Below are 22,526 nucleotides of genomic sequence, written 5' to 3' on the forward strand. Positions count from 1 at the left end.
TAGCTATATGTCTACATTTATCCCCTCTCTCTTGGCCTTCCCTCCCCCTGACCCCACATCCCACCCGTCTAGATCATTACGGAGCACCAAGCTGAGCTCTCTATGTTACACAACAGGTTCCCACTAGCTGTCTATTTTACACATGGTGGTGTGTAGATGGGGCTTCCCCTGTGGCTCAGTCAGTAAAGAATCCTCCCGCAATACGGAGGACCTGGATTTGATCACTGGATTGGGAAGATCCCCTAGAGGAGAGCATGGCAACCCACTCTAGTATTCTTGCCTGGAGAACTCCATGGACAAAGGAGCCTGCTGGGCTACAGTCCACGGGGTCACAAAGAGTCGGACACGACTGAGCGACTGATAGCACAGTGAGTTTATGTCAACCCCAATGTCCCAGTTCATCCCAGTACCCCCACCCCGTGTCCACATGGCCATTTTCTATGTCTGGGTCTCTATTTCTGCCCTGCAAATAGGTTCATCTGTACCATTTTTCTAGATTCGATATATGTGTTAATGTACGATGCTTGTTTTTCTCTTTCTGACTTACTTCACTCTGTATGACAAACACCTGGTTTATCCATATCTCTAGAAATAACTCACTTTTGTTCTTTTTTATGGCTAATATTCCACTGTATACATGTACCACATCTTTATCCATTCATCTGTCAATGGAGAACTCTGACTGTTGACACACTGTTCTTTACATAAATCTCAACCTGGTTCACTGGGGAGTTCTACCCAGGGGCCCTAGCTCTGCTCCCTGGAACCTCACATGAAGTGTGTGTGTGTGTGTGTGTATGTGTGTATGCGTGTTAGTCTTTCAGTCGTGTCCAACTCTTTGCAACCCATGGACTGTCACCCAACAGGCTCCTCTGTCCATGGGATTCTCCAGGCAAGAACACTGGAGTGGGTAGTCATTCCCTTCTCCAGGGGATCTTCCCGACCCAAGGATTGAACCTGGGTCTCCTGCATGGGCAGGCAGATCTTTTACTGACTGAACCACCAGTGAGGGTCCCCTAAATTTTCTCTTCTAAATATCCCAGAGTGCTTTCCCTTCCTTCTCTGGTCCCTCCTTCTCTGAACAACCACTGGGCTTGTGTCAGGACTCACAAGTGCCTGGAGAAGGTTATGGTACATTCTCTATAATCATTTCTCATGTCAGTATTTTAGGCTCACAATCACACTGCAAGTTTCTTAATGCCCCGAGGTGAGCAGAGCCTTGGAGCACTTCTCCCAGGTGAAATCTACGGTGCCCAGGTGGGTGCCAGGTACTCACACTCGGCCTTCTCTCAGGACTAATGTTTACAGTACATCTCATTTCTTCTGCTCAGATATTTTCCCCACTGCCTTGTCTCATCTTCAGAAATCAGAGCATTTCAGGGCTGAAAAAGCACACAGACATCCCAGTCCCATTCACTCACTTTTCAGTCAAGGGTAGGGAGAAGCCATGAATGATGTCTTGCTCCAAATCTCAGTATCAGAACCAAGGACCAGCAAAAACCCGAGTCCCAGTTCTGGACCAGTGTTTCCTCTATTTTGGCTTCCTCCTGGGCCTCCTCCTGCCAGATTCTTCCTCAGCCCCGCTCCCACCCAGGCTGAACAGGCTGCCCTCCAGGGATGGGGGGCACGGCCAGGGCTCCAAAGAAAGGTTTGGTGTTGCAGTCTGATGTGTGAACTGGGGGTATGTGGCAGAAGGCCAGCAATGGGTTAAAGTTAACACCAGACAATGATGCAATCACAGAGTCCAAATTGAGTGCAGGTCGCTTTAAGAAAGGAGTAGCTGTAATCTGAAGCCTGCTGGACGCTGGCTTGGGAGGCAGCAGAAAAGGCTCTGGTGCTCACAGGAGGCCCTCAGTGTGCAGACCCAGCCTGGGCGTGCAGCGGCGGTGCACCCACAGGTAAAGCAGCTCCCTGTCTGGTCCGCGTGCGTATCAGGGGATGATGGGAGGCTCCCCTGGGCTGGGGTGACCAGGGCGAGGCAGGTATAACTCCAGGGAGCAGAAAAGAGGGGTGCCAGGGAGAAGAGGTGGGGAGACCACAGTTCCTGCAGCTTGGGGACCAGGGTGAATAGGTGAGGGAGGACAGAGGGAGTTGGATGTCAGAAGGTCAGAACCCAATTATCCCTAAACCAACTGCACCACTAGAAGAAGCCAGGAAAACTCTTGAATGGAATGGGTTGGAAACAGTGGAGGAAGGAGGCAGTGGAGGGGAAGAAGCTGAGAATGTGGCTAGCTGCTGGGTCAGATCTGAGCAGCAGTTTGGGGTGGGGTGCTCTGCAACCCTGGGGGAAAGAGGCTGTTGGGTGCTGTGCCTCCACTGGGGAGCCCATCGGGCAGCCTGGCCATGGCTTAGACTCAGCTCCCTGTTGCCTTTTCAACATCAACTGGCGCCGATTTCAAAGGTAACTTCTCAACACTGCCAAGCAGCTGGCTTGCGGGGAGCCCTCCGGGGGCAGGGGTTGTGTGCTGGGATGGAGGGCAGCGAGGTCCTTCTCTCCAGGGCCCACCTGTTTTCTTTGGCCTAGTCAGCTGCCAGTACAAGCTGGGAGATCAATGGGATCTCGGCCTCTCGCAAACAATGACCGCTATTGAGTCCAGCCAGGGTATGGGATTTGGGGGCTTAGCTGCCAGAGCTGGAGAGGTTGGCCGCCTGCGCTCTCGGTGCTCCCTGGGGCCAGCCACATCGAGGGGCGGGTCTGGGCCAGAGAAGAACTTCAGGCTTCCCGGAAACCCCATCATTGTCTGGCCCATGCCAGTCCACCAGAAGTTCAGCCCCCAGGCTGGGGGTGGGAGGGGAAGCAGGCCAGGGAATTCTGTTCCCAAGACTGATCCTTCCGGGGTGTGGGGAGCCGAAACCCCTGGGTGCTCTGCCTCCACGCATTCAGGTTCCAAGACTTCAGAAAAAAAAGTTGCCTGGGGACTTGGTGGGGTCACCACGGTGGGGTGGATCCAGAGGGGACCCCTCGGGATCTCCCTCCCAGAGACAGGGAGGAGGGCGGTGGCCTTCCCTGCACTGCCTGTGAGGTCCACCGCCATGTGGCTTAAAGGCCATATGGTTCTGGGAGGAGGAGGAAGAGGAGGAGGAGGAGGAGGAGGAGGAGGAGGAGTGATGGTGTTTGTCTCACCACTGGGTTTAATCTGAAACACATGTACTGGCTCAAATGTATCCTTCCAGCCAGTAGGCAGGATCTCAAAATTGCAGTTCCTTGTGTCTCTTGACTGGGGCAATGTGGCTGAGAGGCAGACCTGAGCTTGGCCGAGCTGGGAGGAGAGTCACCTCCTCCCTGCCCCCCCGGCTTGGACACTGCCCTTTGGACTGGATGGCACCACTGTGCCTGTGCCCCTGGCCAGGTGATGGCTGCCTGGCCCAGCCCACAGAGCCGTCCCCTTGGACAAGGCACCGAGTGTGCTCAGAGGGGCCCCCCTGTGCAGAAGACCCTTACTCTCAACCCTGTCCCTGCCCTTGCAGGGGGCTTCCAAGAATCTCTCCACTTCCCTCATCCCCAGGGCTTGAGGTGGAGGGTTCAAAGAGGTACCGTTAATACTGTGTTTCCTGGCGACTGGCTCTGGCAGCTGTGGACCCGGGTGCCTTTCCCTGCCAGGGTCCCTCACCACCGCATCTTCAGTTCTCAGCCCACCCACGTGGTAACAGTGATCACATGACCCAAGGTTTGAGCTCAAACTCTGTAGGAGCTCCTATAGAGAAGATCCACCTTCAACAGCATCTGGACTTGGTTTCCTTAAACACCAGGCCAGGGTGGCATCTCTCACCTCCTCCCTCCTCCCTCGGTTCCCTACCCTGGGCCAGGGACTAGAGCTAATGGCTTTTCCTCGAGCCCTGCCGCCCCTGCATCTCACTGAATTTCCAGTCTCTGCTAAACCAGTTTGCTGGGGCTCAGGCAGGGAAGGGCCCTGCCAGCTCTGGGTGGGGCTGGCCGGGTGGAGAGAGCAGCTGTGAGCCTAGACGCTGTTACAGGCTCTATCTTGCCTGCAGAAAGTTCTTCCCGTTGCCTCAGTGGACAGTTTCTCCTTGAGTGGCAGGGGCTGCCATGCAGAAGAGCAGCTGGCTGAGAACAGAGTGGTCAGTGGAACTCACTGGGAGACACATGCTCGGGATCAGGGTTTAGAGAAAAAGCTAGGCTGGTACCCACTGGCCATCCAGCCATAAGCAGAACAAATTCAGAGGCCATCTTTTCTTTTGGTGCCTTTCACATTGTCCAGAAGATTGTGTCAGTCGCTCAGTTGTGTCTGACTCTTTGTGACCCCATGGACTGTAGCTTGCCAGACTCTTCTGTCCATAGGATTCTCCAGGCAAGAATACTGGAGTGGGTAGCCATTCACTTCTCCAGGGTATCTTCCTGACTCAGGGATCAAATCTGGGTCTCTCACATTGCAGGCAGATTCTTTACCGTCTGAGCCACCAAGGCAGACTTAATTTTAAGGACTTTGCGCCCAAATCGCACACTGCATTCTTTTTTTTTTTTTGGCCACGTAGCATGTGGGATCTTAGTTCTCCAACCAGGGATCAAGCCCAGCCCCCTGCATTGCAAGTTCGGAGTCTTAACCATTAGATACCAGGGAATTCCCCACACACTGCACTCTTAATTTTCCAATTTGTTCTGAGAAGTCAGAAAAGTGTGTGTGTTTGCATGCATGTGTACTAAGTCGCTTGAGTCATGTCCCATTCTCTGCGACCCCCTGGACTGTAGCCCGCTAGGCTCTTCTGTCCATGGGATTCTCCAGGCAAGAATCCTGGAGTGGGTTGTCATGCCCTCCTCCAGGGGACCTTCCCAAAGCAGGGATCAAACTTGCATCTCTTTAGTCTCCTTCACTAGCAAGGGGCTTCTTTACCAGTAATGCCTACTGGGAAGCCCCGAGTATGTGTTTATGGGTATACAAAAGGAAGAAACAGTTTGAGACCCTTGGCCTGTGTGTGTGTTGTAGGGGAGGTGAGAGGTAGGGAAGACAGATTTTAAGTTCTTGACTCAGCAATGTGAATGGAGGGAGAACATGGACCAGCCAGAGGTCCTGACTGCTGGGACCTTATCCCTCTCTCTAACCAGAAGGCCCTCAGAAGACCTTATTTATGAACTCCCCACTGCCTTCATCCCCTCCCACCTCCACATCCTGACCCCAAGGTTGAGCTCACAGAGGCAATGAGATGGGGGAGCCCTGCACTCAGAGTTCCCTTTGCCCTTGTGGTCCAGAGGTTGGATCAGAGTCGTGTCCAAAGAGGCTACTGCTGGGGAGGTGTAGGAATGTGGGTGGCCTTACTAAGACATGGTATTATTTAACTTGAAGGAAAGAATTCTGAGGGGTGTCAGAGCAGGTTCCAAGCTGGTAGGAGGAAGAGGACTTGGCTCCCCAAGGGGAAAGGTGGGGCCCTGAGGCTCCAGGAGTAGGGAGACACAATTTGACTCAGGGGTCATTGGAGAACTCACCTGTCTTTGGTCCTGCTGAGTGCTATGAAGGCATCACTGAATTTAATTCTCATCGCAACAGGTAAGAATTGATTTCCATTTTACAAGAGAAGACACTGAGCTTTAGAGAGGTATTAAGACACAGAACTGGGGACTTCCCTGGTAGTTCAGTGACTAAGATTGCGTTCCCAATGCAGGGGGTCCAGTTTCAATCCCTGATTGGGGAACTGGATCCCACATGCCAAAACTAAGAGTTCACACGCATCTAAAGGAAAAAAAAAGATTCCCATGTGCTGCAATTGAGACCTGGCACAGCCATAAACAGACAAACAAAAAAAGACACAGGATTGATGGGAATTCCCTGGCAGTCCAGTGGCTAGAACTCAGCATTTTCACTGCCTGGATCTGGGTTTGATCCCTGGTCAGGGAACTGAGATCCCATGATTCCCTGATGAAACCACAGTTTCCAGGGCAGAGCAATTCAAGGAGAGAGTTTGAGAGCTTCTTGTGGGGGACCTGGGGCTGGACCAGATGCCCCCATTCTCTGTGTTCTGATTCTACATCTGAGATTCTGCCCCCATGCTATTACTAGACATAGATCCAAATCCTACATAACGAGCTGGTCAGGTGCCCAAGGGGAACAGCCTTGGTGTGCATTTGGGCTGGATCACGCCCCCACACAGAAGCCCACTGCTGGGCCTTCACCATCCTGGAGGTTTAGGCCTGAAGGAGGGTCTCCTGGCACAGACCATGAATGAAAGCACAAGCTCGCCATAGGACTGTGGGCTATGAGCAGGGGGAGGGCTGGGGAGGTGCTGAGAGGGAGGGGTTAGCAAGCTGAGGGTCCACTTCCAGCCCGGGGGGAGGCTGGACGGAAGGTGCCTGGCCCTGCTCCCTGCCCAGGGCGGCTGGTGGTGCAGGGTGGTGGTGAGGGAAGCAACCTGCCTCCTCTTTTGCTCTCTTGCAGGCCCCGAGATGCAGGCCCTCGCGCTACTCCTCTGGACTGGAGCCCTCCTTGGGCTTGGCCGCTGCCAGAACGCCGGCCCGGAGACGGTCAGTAGGAGTTGGGTGCAGTGGGGGCCTGGGGCGGAGTGGGGGGGACGACGTTAGGCATCCCAGCCCCGCCTCGCCAGGCAGCACGGGGAGACTGGACAGCACCCAGGCTGCAGGCCAGGCTCTGGTCTTTCCGTCCAGACAGGGCCTTGGTTTTTCCAAGAGCAAAACAGAAAGCGTCTCGCCCTGCCTTTCAGAGGACAGGGGTTGGGGGGGGGGGTAGCGGGGGGAAGATCCAAGTACGTGAAAGGCGAAAGTCCTCTAACCAGCGCTTCAGTGAAGATTTTCTCATTACCCTGCATTACTTATGGGTCTCACTGAGGAGCTGGTGGTCTTGGATGTTTGCTCCAATCCTAACTAGGGGGCAGCAGAAATGTAAGAGCGTGGAAATGCCTCTTTCCTGTCCAGAGAGAGTACAGTCGGGTTGCAAAGGCGGATGCCAAGAAGCCTAGGCTATGTGACAGTCGGGGGTAGGGAGGTGGTGGTGACTGTCACAAGGGCGGCCAGGCCAGGTGGGGCATATTGGCAGGAGCTCTGGACTTTATTGTGAGTTCCAAGTTTGAATTCTGGTTCCACCTGTCACCAGTTTTTTTATTTTAGATAAGTCACTGTAACTTGAATCTATTTTCTTATCTATAAGACGGGATGAAAAATACCCATCCTTACAGGGCCAACATGGACAGTGACTTATTTATCTACTGAACACCCAATCTGTAGGTGCTGGGGATGGGTGGAAATATAAAAGACTCAGTTCTGGCCTTCAAGGAACTGTTTTAAGACATTAATCTTTGAGGATATCACTTACATCAACTAGTATGAAATGAAGTAACTCAAATGAAAAGAACCACCACAGAGCCTGGCGCATGGTATACACATGGTAAGTGGTTAATATGTGAGTGGTAGTTGACTCTCAAAAATGGCCAGAGAACTAAAGATGCCTTCATATTGGGGCCACCAGAGAAAGTCTGTGATGGAGGAGGTGATGTCTGATCCGGGCCAAGAAAGACAAGGAGGGTTTGATAGGAGGGTCCAGGTGGAGACCTGGGAGCAGTGGGCAAGTCTGAGCAGACAGGGAGACTCTGGCCTGAGAACAGAATTTCTTGGGAAGGGGGACTTCCCTCCCTTTTTTTTTTTTTTTTTTCCATGAGTCACAGGCCTGAAGCTCACAGGTCACTGGTGTTTAAAGCTGGCCAGCTAACCTCTCTTGAGGGTTGCCTCTCCCCAGTGGAGCACCCCCATAGGAGTAGGGGGCACAGACTCAGTCCAACAGATGGCTATACCTCTTCAGGCAGGACAGCCTTCAGGGACTAGAAGGACAGTCCCACGCCAAGCCAGGAGACCAGTCACCCCCTGCTCATCTGCACTGGTCCTTGTACTCAAATGCAGGGCTCCCTGGCCCCCGAAAGCACGGGGGCGCCAGTGGAGGAAGAGGATCCCTTCTTCAAGGTCCCCGTGAACAAGCTGGCGGCGGCCGTCTCCAACTTTGGCTACGACCTGTACCGCGTGAGATCCGGCGAGAGCCCCACCGCCAACGTGCTGCTGTCTCCGCTCAGCGTGGCCACGGCGCTCTCTGCCCTGTCGCTGGGTGAGTCCCCGGCTGCAGAAAGCCCGCCCTCTGACCTCTGTACATAGCTGACTCTAGGCCCTGGACACACTTCACTTAGGGAGGGTGATGAGGCCCGAGAGGCTGGCCCAGGGTCCTGGCATGTACGAGTGGGGGCTCAGGTTGGGGAGGGGGGCGCGGAGCACTGCCGACACAGGTGTGTGGCCTTGGGACCAACGGTCTCTGCTCTCATTTGGGCCACACAGCTGAGTTCATGGGGAAAAGTAGGAAATAGGAAGCTGTAGAACAGTCTGGTAAGTGCTGTGATGGGAGAAGTAGGGGGACTTTGAACCCTCACTCCCATCCTTTTATCTTTCCAGGCCTGATGCCTTTGGCCTACCTTCAGGAAAACCTATTTTTCTTCCACTGCCTTCAAATTCCTTCCCACCTAGAAAATCTCCAGGTACCAGGAGATAGATAGGCTCAGGGTTCAGTGTCCCCAAGAGCTTGGCTGACATGGGCCAGGCAAGCAGTTACAGAGGCTCACACGCCTGTTCCCCTTGGCAGGTGCGGAACAGCGGACAGAATCCATCATTCACAGGGCTCTGTACTACGACCTGATCAGTAACCCAGACATCCACGGCACCTACAAGGACCTCCTTGCCTCCGTCACCGCCCCCCAGAAGAACCTTAAGAGCGCTTCCCGGATTATCTTTGAGAAGAGTGAGTCACCAGAGCATGTCTGCCTGGGGCCAGGCCGGGCACTGGGGGGTGGGCAGGAAGGGGCCGCATGAGTACAAAGAGGATCAGAAAGAGGATATGGGCTGAAGGAGGCAGCGGGAGGGTTGGGGGAGGACAGTCACGTGAAGAGAAACAGCAATGAGTGAAATCTGTTGTTCCCCATCCAGTGCTCAGGGAAGCTGGCACGGAGTCCAGAGAGCTCCAGAAGGATGCCAGGCAGGGAGTCAGGGCCTGCCGAGGATCAGGCAGAGCCACAGACTGTCAGGGAGGATGCTGGGTGAGGTCTCAGAGTGCACTAACCTCTGTCCCATCTCTTCGCAGAGCTTCGGATAAAAGCCAGCTTCATCCCACCCCTGGAGAAGTCATATGGGACCAGGCCCAGAATCCTAACCGGCAACTCTCGAATAGACCTTCAGGAGATTAACAACTGGGTGCAGGCCCAGATGAAAGGCAAAGTCTCTAGGTCCACGAGGGAGATGCCCAGTGAGATCAGCATTTTCCTCCTAGGCGTGGCTTACTTCAAGGGTGAGGGCTTCTCCACTTGGCTTTCGGCCGAGGGTGGACAGTGGGTGTCAAGAAGGGGCCGGGAAGGAGGGGACGTCAAAGGCAGAGGAGGACCCTGGAAAGGTCCTTGCCTGAAGGCTGCCTGCTTGTCACCAAACCCAAGGCAAACATTGGATAAGTACCTACAAAGTGTAAGGGGTGGTGGATAAAGACCAGCAGAGATAAGGGGGCACTCCCACTCCTGTGCCTTTTTTGGAGCGGGCGTTGGTAGAGGGCCCATGCCCGGCTCTGGCTGGAGAGACCTGCATGAACTTCATAGCTTTTTTGAGCCTGTTTTCTCATCTGTCACTGGGAGACGGCAAACTGATTTCAGAGGCACTCTGTGTGTGTTGTCTCCTATCTTCTCATGGACCTAGCATCATGCCTGGGACACACAGCAGGTACTCGATAAACCAAGAGTGTGTGTGTGTGCTAAGCTGGTTCAGTTGTGTCTCTTTGCAACTCTATGGACTATAGCCCACCAGGCTCCTTTGTCCATGGAATTCCCCAGGCAAGAATACTGGAGTGGGTTGCCATGTCCTCCTCCAGGGGATTTTCCCAACCCAGGGATTGAACCCATATCTCTTACATCTCATGCATTGGCAGGCAGATTCTTTACCACTACCACCACTTGGGAAACCCTTGATAAACCATGTTAGTTCTCTAATAATGTTCTTCTAGGCCATGGTGAGGTACCCAACTATTCCACAGGCCCAGTGTGAGGCCAGCCCTATTCATGAGACTTGGGTGGGATTTGGGCAACCTCCCCTTAAAAAGCTTCACAACTGTCTATCAGGCAGTGTTGAAAGAGGACCCCTAAACCCCCAGAGAAAAGTCCTTCATGAAGCACTGAGATCCAGGAAGTGAAAGAAGCTGTCACAGACCAGTATGTTAAAGACAACGTTAAACGATCGGCTCACTGTGTGAGCACTGGCAAGTCACTTTTCTCTGGGTGTTCATGGTTTTTCATCTATGAGATGGTCCATGACATGATATCACAGTCCCTTCCAACTCTGGCCTCCCTGCAGTGTCTCCCGGACACATCACTGTAGAGTGTGTACACTCTACACCTTTCTCCTAGCTATCACAGAACTTGAATAAACCTGACAATATTTCTTTCTGAGTTTACATGTGGAAGGTAGTCAGGACCCTCAAAATATCATGGTCCAGACTGCCCATCCCAAGACAGATCTATTCCCTGATAGATCTGTGTAAGGGCCTCTGATGACTCAGATTCCTGGTGTTGTTTAATTGCTAAGCGGACTCTTTTGCAATCCCACGGACTGTAGCTCCTCTGTCCATGGGATTTCCCAGGCAAGCATACTGGAGTGGGTTGCCATGTCATCCTCCAGGTGATCTTCCCAACCCAAGGGTTGCACTCAATTCTCAGTTCTTTACCACTGAGCCATCAGGGAATCCCAAGATTCCTGTAGCTGGGCAATTTTCAGCAGTATGCCTTTCTGGTCTCCTGGGGCTCAGGGCACTCCATCTGTTTCATTCCAGGGCAGTGGGTAACAAAGTTTGACTCCAGAAAGACTTCCCTGGAGGATTTCCACTTGGATGAGGAGAGGACCGTGAAAGTCCCCATGATGTCAGACCCTAAGGCCGTTTTACGGTACGGCTTGGATTCTGATCTCAACTGCAAGGTCTGTATGGGCAGTGAGTGGCAGTGTGGGTTCAGGCAGGATGGCGCAGTGGGAATAGAATGGCCTTTGAGATCTGACAGCAGTCTGAATTATTCATTGACTTATTTACGGCTGAGCTGGGTCTTCCTTGCTGTGCAGCATGGGCTTTCTGTACTTGTGGGGTGGGCTTCTCATTGTGGTGGCTTCTCTTGTTATGGAGCTGTCTGAATTTTACCTGCTATGTGCCCTTCAGTAAGTTAAGAGCTTTTCTGAGTGGGTTGCCATGCCCTCCTCCAGGGGATCTTCCCAACCCAGGGATTGAACCCAGGTCTCCTGCATTGCAGGTGGATTCTTTACCAGCTGAACCACAAGGGAAGCCCAAGAATACCGGAGTGGGTAGCCTATCCCTTCTCTTGCGGACCTTCCCGACCCAGGAATCAAATCGGGGTCTCTAGCATTGCAGGCAGATTCTTTACCAACTGAGCTATCAGGGAAGCCCCACTAGCTAAGCCCTTTGTTTCTAAAAATGAAGGGCCATAGCTATTGAAACTTATCCTCCAACTCAGGGTTTGTCGCAAGGGTTGGTAAAGTGAAACTGAGTCCTCAAGACTGGGCACTCAAATACTGGTTATTTATTATTTGTCTTTCCTTCTCTTTTTTTGGGGAGAACTTGTATTTATAAAAATCCAAACTTTCAAAATCTGTCGCAAACTCCAAGTTGCTGGCATTCTAAGTCTCTCCTAGCTGACAAGAAAATTCTAAGTCAGTAGTTTTTTTTCTTTGGGAATCTGACAAAATGCCTGAAGCACTGGAGAGAAATGCCACATATGCATCTCTGCAGGTGATTTCAGGGGCTCTTGGGACCCCCGATGCCATCTGCCCCTTAGGTGAAAGACCTCAGCTCAGAGGGTCATTGTATTGCCGCTTCTGCATTGCTGTTCCCAGTGCCCTCATTTCTACTCCGGGGCTCTGTATATAACAGATGATCAGTAACTATTGGCCGACAAACCTTGGAAGAAAACATAGACCTGGGAATTCAATTCTGGCTCTTTAGAAAACCACAGAAGAAAATTCTTTCAGCAGATAGCTTCAGTTGGTATTCAGCTAAGAAAAGACAATGGCTTATGCTTGAAGAAACATCAGTAGATAGCTTTGATTTATTTAGTTGCATCAGGTCTTAGTTGCCTCATGCAGGGTCTTTCATTGCAGTGCAAGGACTCTCTAGTTGTGGCCCATGGGCTTAGCTGCTCTGCAGCATGTGGGATCTTACCTCTCACCCCAGGGATTGTCGGTGCCCCCTGCAATGCCAGAATTCTTTAACCACTCTACCACCAGGGAAGTCCCAGCAGTAGACATCTTGCTGCCGGAATGCAACAGCTTAGAGGGACAACTGTTATACAGACGAGGGGTGGGGGAAGCGAGGCAAGGCCTGGTCCCAGGAGAGAAGGCGGCTAGGGGTGTTTGTCCATCGCTAGGCTCCTGGGCTCCAAATGTCTAACCCATGTGCTTCCTCTGTTGTTTTAGATTGCCCAGCTGCCCTTGACTGGGAGCACAAGTATCATCTTCTTCCTGCCTCAGAGAGTGACCCAGAACTTGACCTTGATAGAAGAGAGCCTCACCTCTGAGTTCATTCATGACATAGACCGAGAACTGAAGACTGTTCAGGCGGTCCTGACCATTCCCAAGCTGAAGCTGAGTTATGAAGGCGAACTCACGAAGTCTGTGCAGGAGCTGAGTATGGCTACAACACCTCTTTGCTCTTGGGGAGGGTGGGGTTGAATCTTTGAGCCTTCCTTCCACCTTGCTACAGTGAAAGTGAAAGTCGCTCAGTTGTGCCGACTCTGCGACCCCATGGATTGGAATTCCCATGGAATTCTCCAGGTCAGAATACTGGAGTGGGTAGTCTTTCCCTTCTCCAGGAGATCTTCCCAACCCAGGGATCAAACCCAGGTCTCCTGCATTGCAGGCAGATTCTTTACCAGCTGAGCCACAAGGGAAGTCCTCCACCTTGCTAAACAGAATGCAAAGCCTCCACGGACTAATACTGGGGCCCCGGATGATTCCTTCATTCTAATAGTGCTGGAGGGGAAGGCTGAACTGCCTTCCTTATCAGACTCATTCCTAAGCCCCCAGAGCATACATCCTATAACAGGAACTCTGAACACTGCCTCTCAAGATAGGTCCCTTGACCTGGTTTCTAATCTTAACCTCATTGGCTGAGTGCTCTTAGGCAAGTCACTTAACCCTTAACCAGCCCAGAGCTCTACGTATGTCACAGACAGCCAAAAGCAGTGTTCCACCCCCACTTTGCTTGCCTTCTTGAGAATCAGGTTTGTATTCTTTCTTGTAGCGTTCACAAGGCAAGGTTTTAATGGAAATATTTCTCAATTTCTGCAGAGCTGCAATCCCTGTTTGATGCACCAGACTTTAGCAAGATCACAGGCAAACCTATCAAACTCACTCAAGTGGAACATCGCATCGGATTTGAGTGGAATGAGGATGGGGCAGGTACTAACGCCAGCCCAGGGGTCCAGCCTGCCCACCTCACCTTCCCTCTGGACTATCACCTTAACCAACCTTTCATCTTTGTACTGAGGGACACAGACACAGGGGCCCTTCTCTTCATAGGCAAAATTCTGGACCCCAGGGGCACTTAATACTCCAACTTAATGTTCAAATACCCCAGAAGAAAAAAACACTAGCGGGATGGCAGATTATATATTATATGAAGACTGCCCCTATGTTTCAATGTATACTTTGCAATAAAAGTGCTTTATCCTTACCTTTCGTTACCCTGCTCCTCCTCCTATTTTGAGCTATGTTAAATTTAATATGAAGACAAATAGCCCTTTAGGAATTTGTTGGTCTCGTCTTTATAGGCTGGGTCTATCTATACTGCAGAAAGTCACCATATGAGATATGAACTTTAGTTATCTGCACTATATAATGCTGGGACTGATTCTCTGCTCTGTGGGGGTTCACACTTTAGGACACCAATCCCCCTGGGAAGAGATTTCCTGTTTCTATAATCAGTGGAGCCAGCTCTTAAACACACACGATTTTGCATGCTAAGTTGCTTCAGTCATGTCTGACTCTTTGCGACGCTGTGGACTGTTGCCCGCCAGGCTCCTCTGTCCATGGGATTCTCCAGGCAAGAATACTGGAGTGGGGTTGCCATGCCTTCCTCCAGGGGATCTTCCCGACCCAGGGACTGAACCTGTGTCTCTATGTCTCCTGCTTTGGCAGGTGGGTTCTTAACCACTAGCACCACCTGGGAAGCACAAGACTTCAGGTTTTTTATTTTTTGGCCACACTACATAGCATGTGGGATCTTAGTTTCCCTGGGCCTCCTGCTTTGGAAGTGTGGAGTCTTAGCCACTGGACCCCCAGGCAAGTCTTGGACTTTAGGTCTTAAATCAATCCCCTTGTCAAGCTAATGTCACCTGACAACACAGGTTAACATGCAGACAGATCAGGGAGGAAGCTTGTAACTTCAGGAAATAATTCTTTATTTTATAGAGCATTTAAAGAAAGCTCTTAAGTTCACATAAAAATGAGGTCTGTGATGTAAAATTCTACCCACATTCTTTTTAAGGAAGTGGGCCTGTTTTACAAAGTACAGCAGAACCTTTTTTTCAGGAACTTGAAACGTGCCAAGTGTTTCAAGAACAGAACAACTACAGAATTGGCCACAGGACTAAATTTTTCTTCTTGAAAGTCAGCTCTACCCAAACATCTCATTGGCCATGGCCTCTGCCACAGTGAGTTAGTAGAAAGGAAGATAAACGAGATTCTGCCTGCCCTTCATTCAAAGGTTTGAGTGCAAACCGTGTTCTGAACACTCGGCTTCTTGAAAAGCTACTGCCAGACAGCTTCAAGGCCATTCAGTCCCTGATTATAAATGCCAGGGCAACCACCAGGCACTTCTTGGGCATGGATGGGGTGGGCAAGCTCTCAAAGCAGTGTGAATTCTTTTCCACTAACTCATCTGAACCACTTGGTCCCCAGTGGTGAGAGAACCCAGGGTTCAGATTAAGAGACTCTGGCCTTCTCAGGGGGTTTAGACCGGGGTCCCCAGCCTCCAGGATCTAACACCTGATGATCTGAGGTGGAGCTGATGTAATAACAATAGACATAAAGTGCACAACAGGCATAATGTGCTCGAATCATCCCCAAACCATCCCCACCCCGCTCCTGGTCCGTGGAAAAACTGTCTTCCATGAAACCAGTCCCCGATGCCAAAAAAGTCTAGACCAGTGCTATACAACCAGGTAGACAACAGTTCTCCTTCCTAGCTTGTCTCTTAGGTCTGAAACCACAAGCAGCCATGCCCACACCCTCAGCATCTTCTGAAGCTGTTTTTCCCCCTTTTCAGTACTTACATAGTCTGTATATCATTTGCCTGCTTGGGGAGATAGAAAAAAAGCAATCTCTTTTCAGGTTTGCTAATAAACATAACTCAGAAAGGATGTGTTATAAAGCCTTCGCTACAAGTTTAATTTTATTAGTGTTTGGTCAGTGAGTCAGCCAAGAGTATAGAGTGAAATCCAGAGAACAAGGACTGGAAAACTAGTAGAAAACAAATTGAGAGTTGCCATCCTAACCCAACAATAAAATGGCCCCATTTTTATTTCTCTATTCATAATTTATATGCTACTGGTTTAAACAAAGGATCTGAGGAAGCTAGATAACATAAATGAAACTGTCTCTCTAGAGGTAAGGAGCCTCACTGACTTCTGGCTTTATAACTATTTTTCAATTACAACACAACTATTAAGAGTTTAAGTTCCCACTGGAGTGGTACACAACATTTCATCACTGCTAGAAACCATAGGAATGTTCCAGTGAAGCAGACATCATCATTTAGAGAGGTGGCGCCTAGCCAAAACCCTAGGCTAACATCCAGATGCCTGCAGATCAGCTAAAATCCTTTTAAAGGGCTTAGGTTCTCCAGATACCAGTTTGAAGTCTTTTCTGGGAAATGGGAATTTGTGCTGGAGAGTAGTTAACTACTTCAAAAAACATCCATCAAAATAGGTGAGCCTGTCTCTAACCGCGATGCTGTCCAAGTCCCCCCCCATCCCATACACCAGGCTTGTGACTGTCAGGCAGATCCTGTGTTTTCAGGTGACAGCTCAGCAGCAACAGACGCTCTTTAACTCACCCCACCCTATTCCTGAGGTCCCCCAGGGATGGGCAGCAAGTCCAATAAACAGGATTTCATCTTTTGTAGCTCCTGGATCTCGTCATTCCAAGGGCCATAATGTACCAACAGGACCTTCTCTGCCTTCTGTATTGTGTTCAGAGCTTCGGGTATTGCACACCTGAATCAAAAGGAGGTAAAGAGGAGTGAACCCATGTATTCAATCAGGCAAACATTAGTGGAGGGCCTACTCACATCCTGTGAAGAATGCAGAGTAGATAACTTTTGTTTTCAAGAACCCTATAGTCTAGAAGGGCAGATAAGACTCACAAACACACTGAAAGGTAGAGTCTGAAATGAAAGTTACAAAAAAAGTACAAAGATTCCAAGATACTGAGAGACAGGCAGGTCTCAAAGTGCTCATCCGGCATTTTTGTTGTTGTTCAGTTGCTAAGCCAAGTCTGAGTCTTTGTGACCACATGGTCCTGTATTTACTCAAGGTTTACTCAGGAGTCTTTGTCTCAAGAGTCACCAGGTCCATCTGTGACCTGATTCTGCAGCTCTTTGCCCTCTCTCTGACCGAATGGGCTGCCTCTGGGTCTCGGGTATCAGGCCCACCCACCACACAGTCCCAGGACCGAGTTTCAAACATTTCACCACACCAATGGCAGCTTTATCAAGGCTGGACATATTCCATCTAGAAATACAGACACTGGGGCCTCCTATTGATCCCAGTTACAAAAGTGGATGAGGCCCTCAACTCATCAACCCCACTGTTCTTACAACTTTTAAAGTTGGGTTTTTCAACCTTGACGATATTGACATTTGGGGGCTGGGTAATTCTTAGCTGGGGGTCGTGGTGATGCCGTCTCATGCACTGTTGGATGTTTAACAGTATCTCTGGCCTCCACCCCGAGTCCTAACAACTAAAAATGTCTTCAGACATTGCCAGACGTCCCCTGGGGAGCTTGATTACAACTGCTTTAAAAAGAATAGGACCAGGAAGAAGGAAGAGGGCCTGGGGCTGAGGGTGCTGAGAATGAGTGCTGAGGGAGGGAGGGAGGAGGGGACTGAGAAGAATGGCTAAGAACTGCTATGAAGGTGGGTATGGGGAGGGGGGAGCACTGAGGCAACTTCTCCCTGGGAAACTCCCTTCAGAGCTAAGAGCTTCCCCGTTATCTCCCAGGAGGGAATTCTAAAGCGACAAATGTGTCAGCAGGACAGAAGGAAGGGATCACTCCTAAAGGGGAAATAAAGACGTTTCACTTTATTTTCATTCCGGGGCCTCGTGACCTAATTTCCTAGAGAAACTGTTCAGCCCTCATCAGAGCCTCATCTCTCTTCTACAGAGCAGTAGGGTGTTGTGGGAGCAAAAAGGAACACACAGAAGAGCCTTGTATAAAATCAGTATGTGGCCCAGCAAAGTGCTAGCAAACAAGACTTACCCATTGAAGAAGATTTGGGCCAGTTTGAAGAGCTCATGGCCCATCTCCACACTGGATGGCCCGTGGTGGACCTCCACTACTCGGAGACTCTCCTGAAGGTGGGTCGCTGACTTCTCCCAGTCCCCTGCAAAGACAGGAAGATCTGGATCCAGACGAAAACCACAGTCAGCTGTGGATGAACTTGTTCTGGGAAAGGAAAGCTGAATGGAAGGGAGAGTAGCCTCAGATGAAAGACTGAGAGAGACCCAACCAGACAAGGCCAAGGTCACGACCGCACACACAAGGCAGGCTGACTCCTCGGAGAGGAAGATGCAGACACAGGCCATACCTAAGGCAGCATAGGCCTGGGCCAAGGTGTCCTCAATTTCTCCCACCACGCTGTGGTCCGCAGACAGGAAGCTCTCGGCATCACTCTGACACCCCAGCAACAGCTGAATGGCGAGCTCTATCAATTCAAAGGAAAGTGGACTCATTACAGACACAAATCCAGTCTTAGAAATGAGATTCCAGCCCTTAAATCCTCTATGGCTGGGCCTGAATGTGGAAATCCCACTTTGTCTCCCTGGGTTGTGATCAACCCGCAATGCTGGGTCCAATAAAGCTGTTTCCTTATGCTTTCTCTTTCAACAGCACACGGTGCTGGGTGAGGCCTCCCCACACGTGCTCTAGGTTTCCAACTTCAATTTGAAGTGGGATGGCTATATTCCATGCATGGCCGTTACTTCTCTTGACTCAGAAGTCTAAGCAAAAAGGTCAACTTTCATAAAAAGTAGCGTAAGTAAATTCACATGACGTCAAGCCCCAAGGCAGAGCTTTCCAGGGTAATGAGGGGTTTTGTAACTCCCTTTCTGGAAAAAGCAGGACACTTAAATCCACTGGGCACACGCCCCACTGCTCTGTAGAAGAGAGAGAGGCTCTGATGAGTGTAGAACAGTTTCTCTAGGAAATTAGGTCACAAGGCTCCGGAACTTATATAAGTGACATTGAGCTTCTGGATATGCACAAAAGATTACAGATGTCAGAGATAACCCATTAGTCTTTAACTAACTCTCTGATGCCTAAGAGAACAACAGCTTATATCAGTTGGCTCTTTTTCAAGGACATCATGCAAGCTGAGCTGGTAAGGGTTTGGTCTCACTGGCCTACATAGCCATCTTGTGGCTGGCTGGGGGATAATTAAATTCAACGCTTCAATCTTCACTGAGTATCCTTGAGATCAAGGTGAACTCAGACTGAATAAAAGGGAAGGGGGCTGGAGGACCAAAACAGGGAGCCAGTCTCACCTAGTCTGCCGTTTCTGAGACGCTTCTGAGCCGCCCCCACCTGCCGCTGAAGGTCCTGTAGCCGGGAGACCAGGAGGTCTCTGCTGACTGATTCCGTACAAGCTGGGCCGCCACAGCTCAGAACATCATCTCCCTGCAGAAGTCAGTGTTCTCTTTATTGACCAGACTCAGCTAGCGACACTGCACGTGCTTACCCTACAGCCTCACTCCAGAACTTCTGACCCTGTGGGGGAAGGAGACTCCTGCCGTAACATACAACGACCAAGGGGGACTGGATCTGGATTTGGTTTGATGGCAGCGACTGTACTGGAAGCAGCAGCCGAGTCTTACTTGAGATTTAGCTACTGCAACCAAATTAAAACTGGTACAGACCACAGTCTCTTTCCATACTGGCATTGTGTTCTGTGTTAGTCGCTCAGTCGTGTCTGACTCTGCAACACCATGAATTGTAGTCCACCCGGCTTCTATAGTTCCTCTTACTTCTCTCTGGGGCTAGGACTTGGATGACAGACATATTTCCAGGGGTTATGAAAAAGCCACAAGGAAACCAACATGAAAAGGTTCTGGGTGAGGCCTCCCCACATTTGACGCTGGGCTTCTTGTGACTTCAGCTTTCCAACACAACCAGCTCCATGTTCTACCTACAGGTCCCCTAAGACATTTGGTGTTTTTCAGATGCCAGAATCCGTGGCTCCATTTGGTAAGAGCACCCTGACTTCTCCTGAGGGTCCTTCCTCCCCCTTCCTCAGTCAGTGCCTGGGAGCTGAGCGGGGAGCAGGCAGCTCTGATATGGCCCATCCCTCTGGCCCAAATGGCTGGAGGGAAATTCTGTGCCTCTGATTTCCCTCCAGCCACAGGTATTGGGTTGATGAAACACAGTACGATTTTTGCCCAGATCTCTGTTAGAGTCTGTATGTTTTTATCCTTCTGGACTGGGAGGGTCTGAGGCTGGGGCTAAAGGCAGCCATCTGGCCACCGCAAGGAGGAAGTCTCTCTGAGATTGGGCTAAATAACAGAGAAAATGGAGCTGAGCGGGCAGAAAGAAACACTGGGTCTTGGTGACACTTCTGAGCTCCTGGACTACAGTGTATTTGAAGCACACTTAACCTGGGGCTTCCTCGTGATTTACTGGAGCAACCCTGACTCAGTTTAGGTGGGATTTTCTGCTCTTTGCAGGAGAAAGAGCATGAATCCCAACCCTTCCCTGTGGTTCCTGTAGGGGGTGATCAAGGTGTGGGGAAGAGAGAGTATGGCTTTCAGCATCTCCAAGTCCCAACAGCATCCTGCTAAAGATTTCAGGCCTTTCAGCTGGATAACTGATGTCCCAGAAAAGCCACGAGAAGAGAAGAAAAGGGAGAAAGAGATTCACCTGCAGGAGCGCTCTGCAACGGTGACAACGAAAGGCTTCCCGACCAGGCCCCGCCGAGGGTCTCTGCCTCTCACGTTCACAAGGTGGACAGTCGCAGTCAAAGAAATACTGAGACCTCAGCTTCTGGCGCCTCTCAGCTACGCCCATCCTGCTCTCGTGCGGTCCTGCAGAAAGACCACGCTTGGCCAATACTGAAACCGAGGGAGCACCAAACACTGCTTAAAAGATTGCAGGGGACTTCCCTGGCGATCCAGTGGTTAAGACTCTGAACTGCCACTGCAAGGGACAGCGGGTTGCCTCCCTGGTCAGGGAACTAAGATCCTGCACATCCCAGTCAAAAAAAGAAAAAGATTTCAGCTTAGTGGAGGGTCTGTCACATCATGTAACAAATACCTTTTACTCAAACATGGGTGTAACTATAGAAACAGGCTTCAAAGTCATGGGGACAGGAAGAAAAAGAAGCCAAGAAATTGTTCCCAGTCCATTTTCAGAATAGGATGCTTACAGGGATCAAGCAGTGAGATACACAGCAGTGTAGACACAACAGGGCCTAGTGAGGAGCTCTGTACCGCCTCCACCAGCAAACAGACCCTCCCTGGGCAGGTGAAAGGCACCTGCTTTGTGGCCTGCCCATGCGAGTTCACCCCATCCTTTTCTGCTGGAGAAGGGTGGGCAGAGGGGAGGATGGACGGCTCACCGTAGCAGTGGAAGATCTCCTGCCCTCTTCTAATCAGCTGTGATGCCCGAATGGTGGCGATGGTGCCAATGAAGGACACGCTGGTGTTGGGGCTGCAGGAATGGTTCAGGAGGCTGACGACAGGGAAGAGGGCTGTGGCAAGGCGCACCTGCTGGGTGTCGGTAATGAGGTTCTCTTTAGATCCTGAAAGAGCAAGAGGAGAAAGGGGAAAAATGTGTCAGGACATTCATCCTGGCCTCGCCCTCCATTCCTCAGATGATGAGCTGGGTGATTGGGCCTGAGCCCGGCTGAGTCAGAGCTCCACAAGCCGGATCCGATATAAATCAGACGGAGCATGACTCAGAGCTAACTCTGGTCCCCAGGAAGCAAAGCAAATGAGCACATGAAAAGTCCACCAGAATCCCGGAACCTAACCACTGTGTCTCAATTCCCCAAAAATAATCCAAAGATTAGAATTTGTAGAAAATAATAAAAAAGGGATTATCAGTAGGGAGCCTTCTAGACAAGACAGTTGCATAATGTTCATGACGACATGGAAATCAGAGCACCTGCTGAAGTTACTTCCTAAAGACTTTTATAGTCCAAGTGCTTTGGTTTAACTGGTCTTTGGGGGGTTAATAGAACAGGTAACCTAATTGCTATCCTAAACAGGCCTGTCATCTTTTTTTTTTAATCTATTTTTTAAAAAATCAGTATTTCTTATGCTCACCCCTTTATTCTGCTCTTTGTCCCAATCTGATGGGATATCAGTCAGTAGTAGTACTCACTGAAAAAAAATCTCTGGATCACTTTTTTTTTTGGATACACCTTGCAGCATGTGGAACTTCCCTGAGCAGGGATCAAGCCTGTGCCCCCTGCACTGGAAGTGTGGAGTCTTAACCACTGGACCACCAGGGAAGTCCTTGGCTATGTCTATTCCAGTTCCATATCCCAAACAATCTCCTCTTTGAAACACAATCAGCAATTTCACCACGTGACTGAAAATTAGGAAGGAAGTGGGGGAAAAAAGCCGTGAGGCTATTTCTGCACCAAGGCTCAAGCACTTATATTCATATGTGAATTCTTCTATTCACCTGCGGGCCCACTTGCTCTTATTTTAGCGGTAACTCTAACTGGCATAGCTATTCAGCTTCTCAGCCCACAACAGTCCAGAAACAGAGAACTAATAAGATGCAGGATTTCTGACAATGGCAAAGGATACGGTGACAGACTGGGAGGAGGCAGAATTTACACGAGAATAACAGCCTTGGGGCAAACAGAAGTACTAGCACCAGTGAGTTTTACTACAACTGTACATCTGACTTAAGCAGAGGTTCTCAGACTCACACCATACTTGCACGGACTTTTGTGACGGCCATATACATTTTAGGAGAGTGCACGGCACACACAACCTTGAGTGTACAGAAAGGTTTAAGCTGTGTTCCGCAACCTCGGTGTAAGTACGAGCAGATCATATTTCCAACAAAGCTGGTTGAAATATGAAAGATACTGGTACTTGAAAGGGAAATTTCACTTTTCTAGAAAACTGATAAACCATCATTTTAATTGTGATATCACCGTACAAGCCAGGAGTCTCAATCTACCAATCACCAAATAATGTGGTGTAGGCACATATGAAATAAATAAAGAAAATATAAACCATCAAGTGAAAATGTTCTAGAAAGG

At 50.2% G+C, this 22,526-nt stretch overlaps 2 protein-coding genes across 5 annotated transcripts in view; one reads left to right on the forward strand and one right to left on the reverse strand.

The window, feature by feature from the left end:
* Positions 1-1,779: 1,779 nt before the first annotated feature.
* On the forward strand, positions 1,780-13,706 carry SERPINF1 (serpin family F member 1). The gene is made up of 8 exons (XM_061143070.1): positions 1,780-1,898; positions 6,387-6,472; positions 7,859-8,057; positions 8,583-8,738; positions 9,078-9,281; positions 10,803-10,945; positions 12,449-12,659; positions 13,322-13,706. Exons 2-8 carry the CDS (start codon positions 6,395-6,397, stop codon positions 13,579-13,581), a joined length of 1,251 nt encoding a protein of 416 aa, XP_060999053.1. The 5' UTR covers positions 1,780-1,898; positions 6,387-6,394; the 3' UTR covers positions 13,582-13,706.
* Positions 13,707-15,407: 1,701 nt separating this feature from the next.
* Positions 15,408-22,526, reverse strand: part of SMYD4 (SET and MYND domain containing 4) — a 40,126-nt gene continuing 33,007 nt past the window's right edge. For 2 of the 4 annotated variants that reach the window (XM_061143073.1, XM_061143071.1), the window contains 6 exons: positions 20,862-21,044; positions 20,165-20,355; positions 18,796-18,928; positions 17,841-17,957; positions 17,513-17,636; positions 15,408-16,248 (listed from right to left, as the gene is read on the reverse strand). In XM_061143073.1, the coding sequence (XP_060999056.1) occupies positions 16,095-16,248; positions 17,513-17,636; positions 17,841-17,957; positions 18,796-18,928; positions 20,165-20,355; positions 20,862-21,044 (902 nt within the window). In that variant the 3' untranslated portion in view covers positions 15,408-16,094. The other 2 variants (XM_061143072.1, XM_061143074.1) reach the window with 2 other exon arrangements.

Source organism: Dama dama, chromosome 5 (assembly GCF_033118175.1).
Source record: "Dama dama isolate Ldn47 chromosome 5, ASM3311817v1, whole genome shotgun sequence".
NCBI lineage: Eukaryota > Metazoa > Chordata > Mammalia > Artiodactyla > Cervidae > Dama > Dama dama.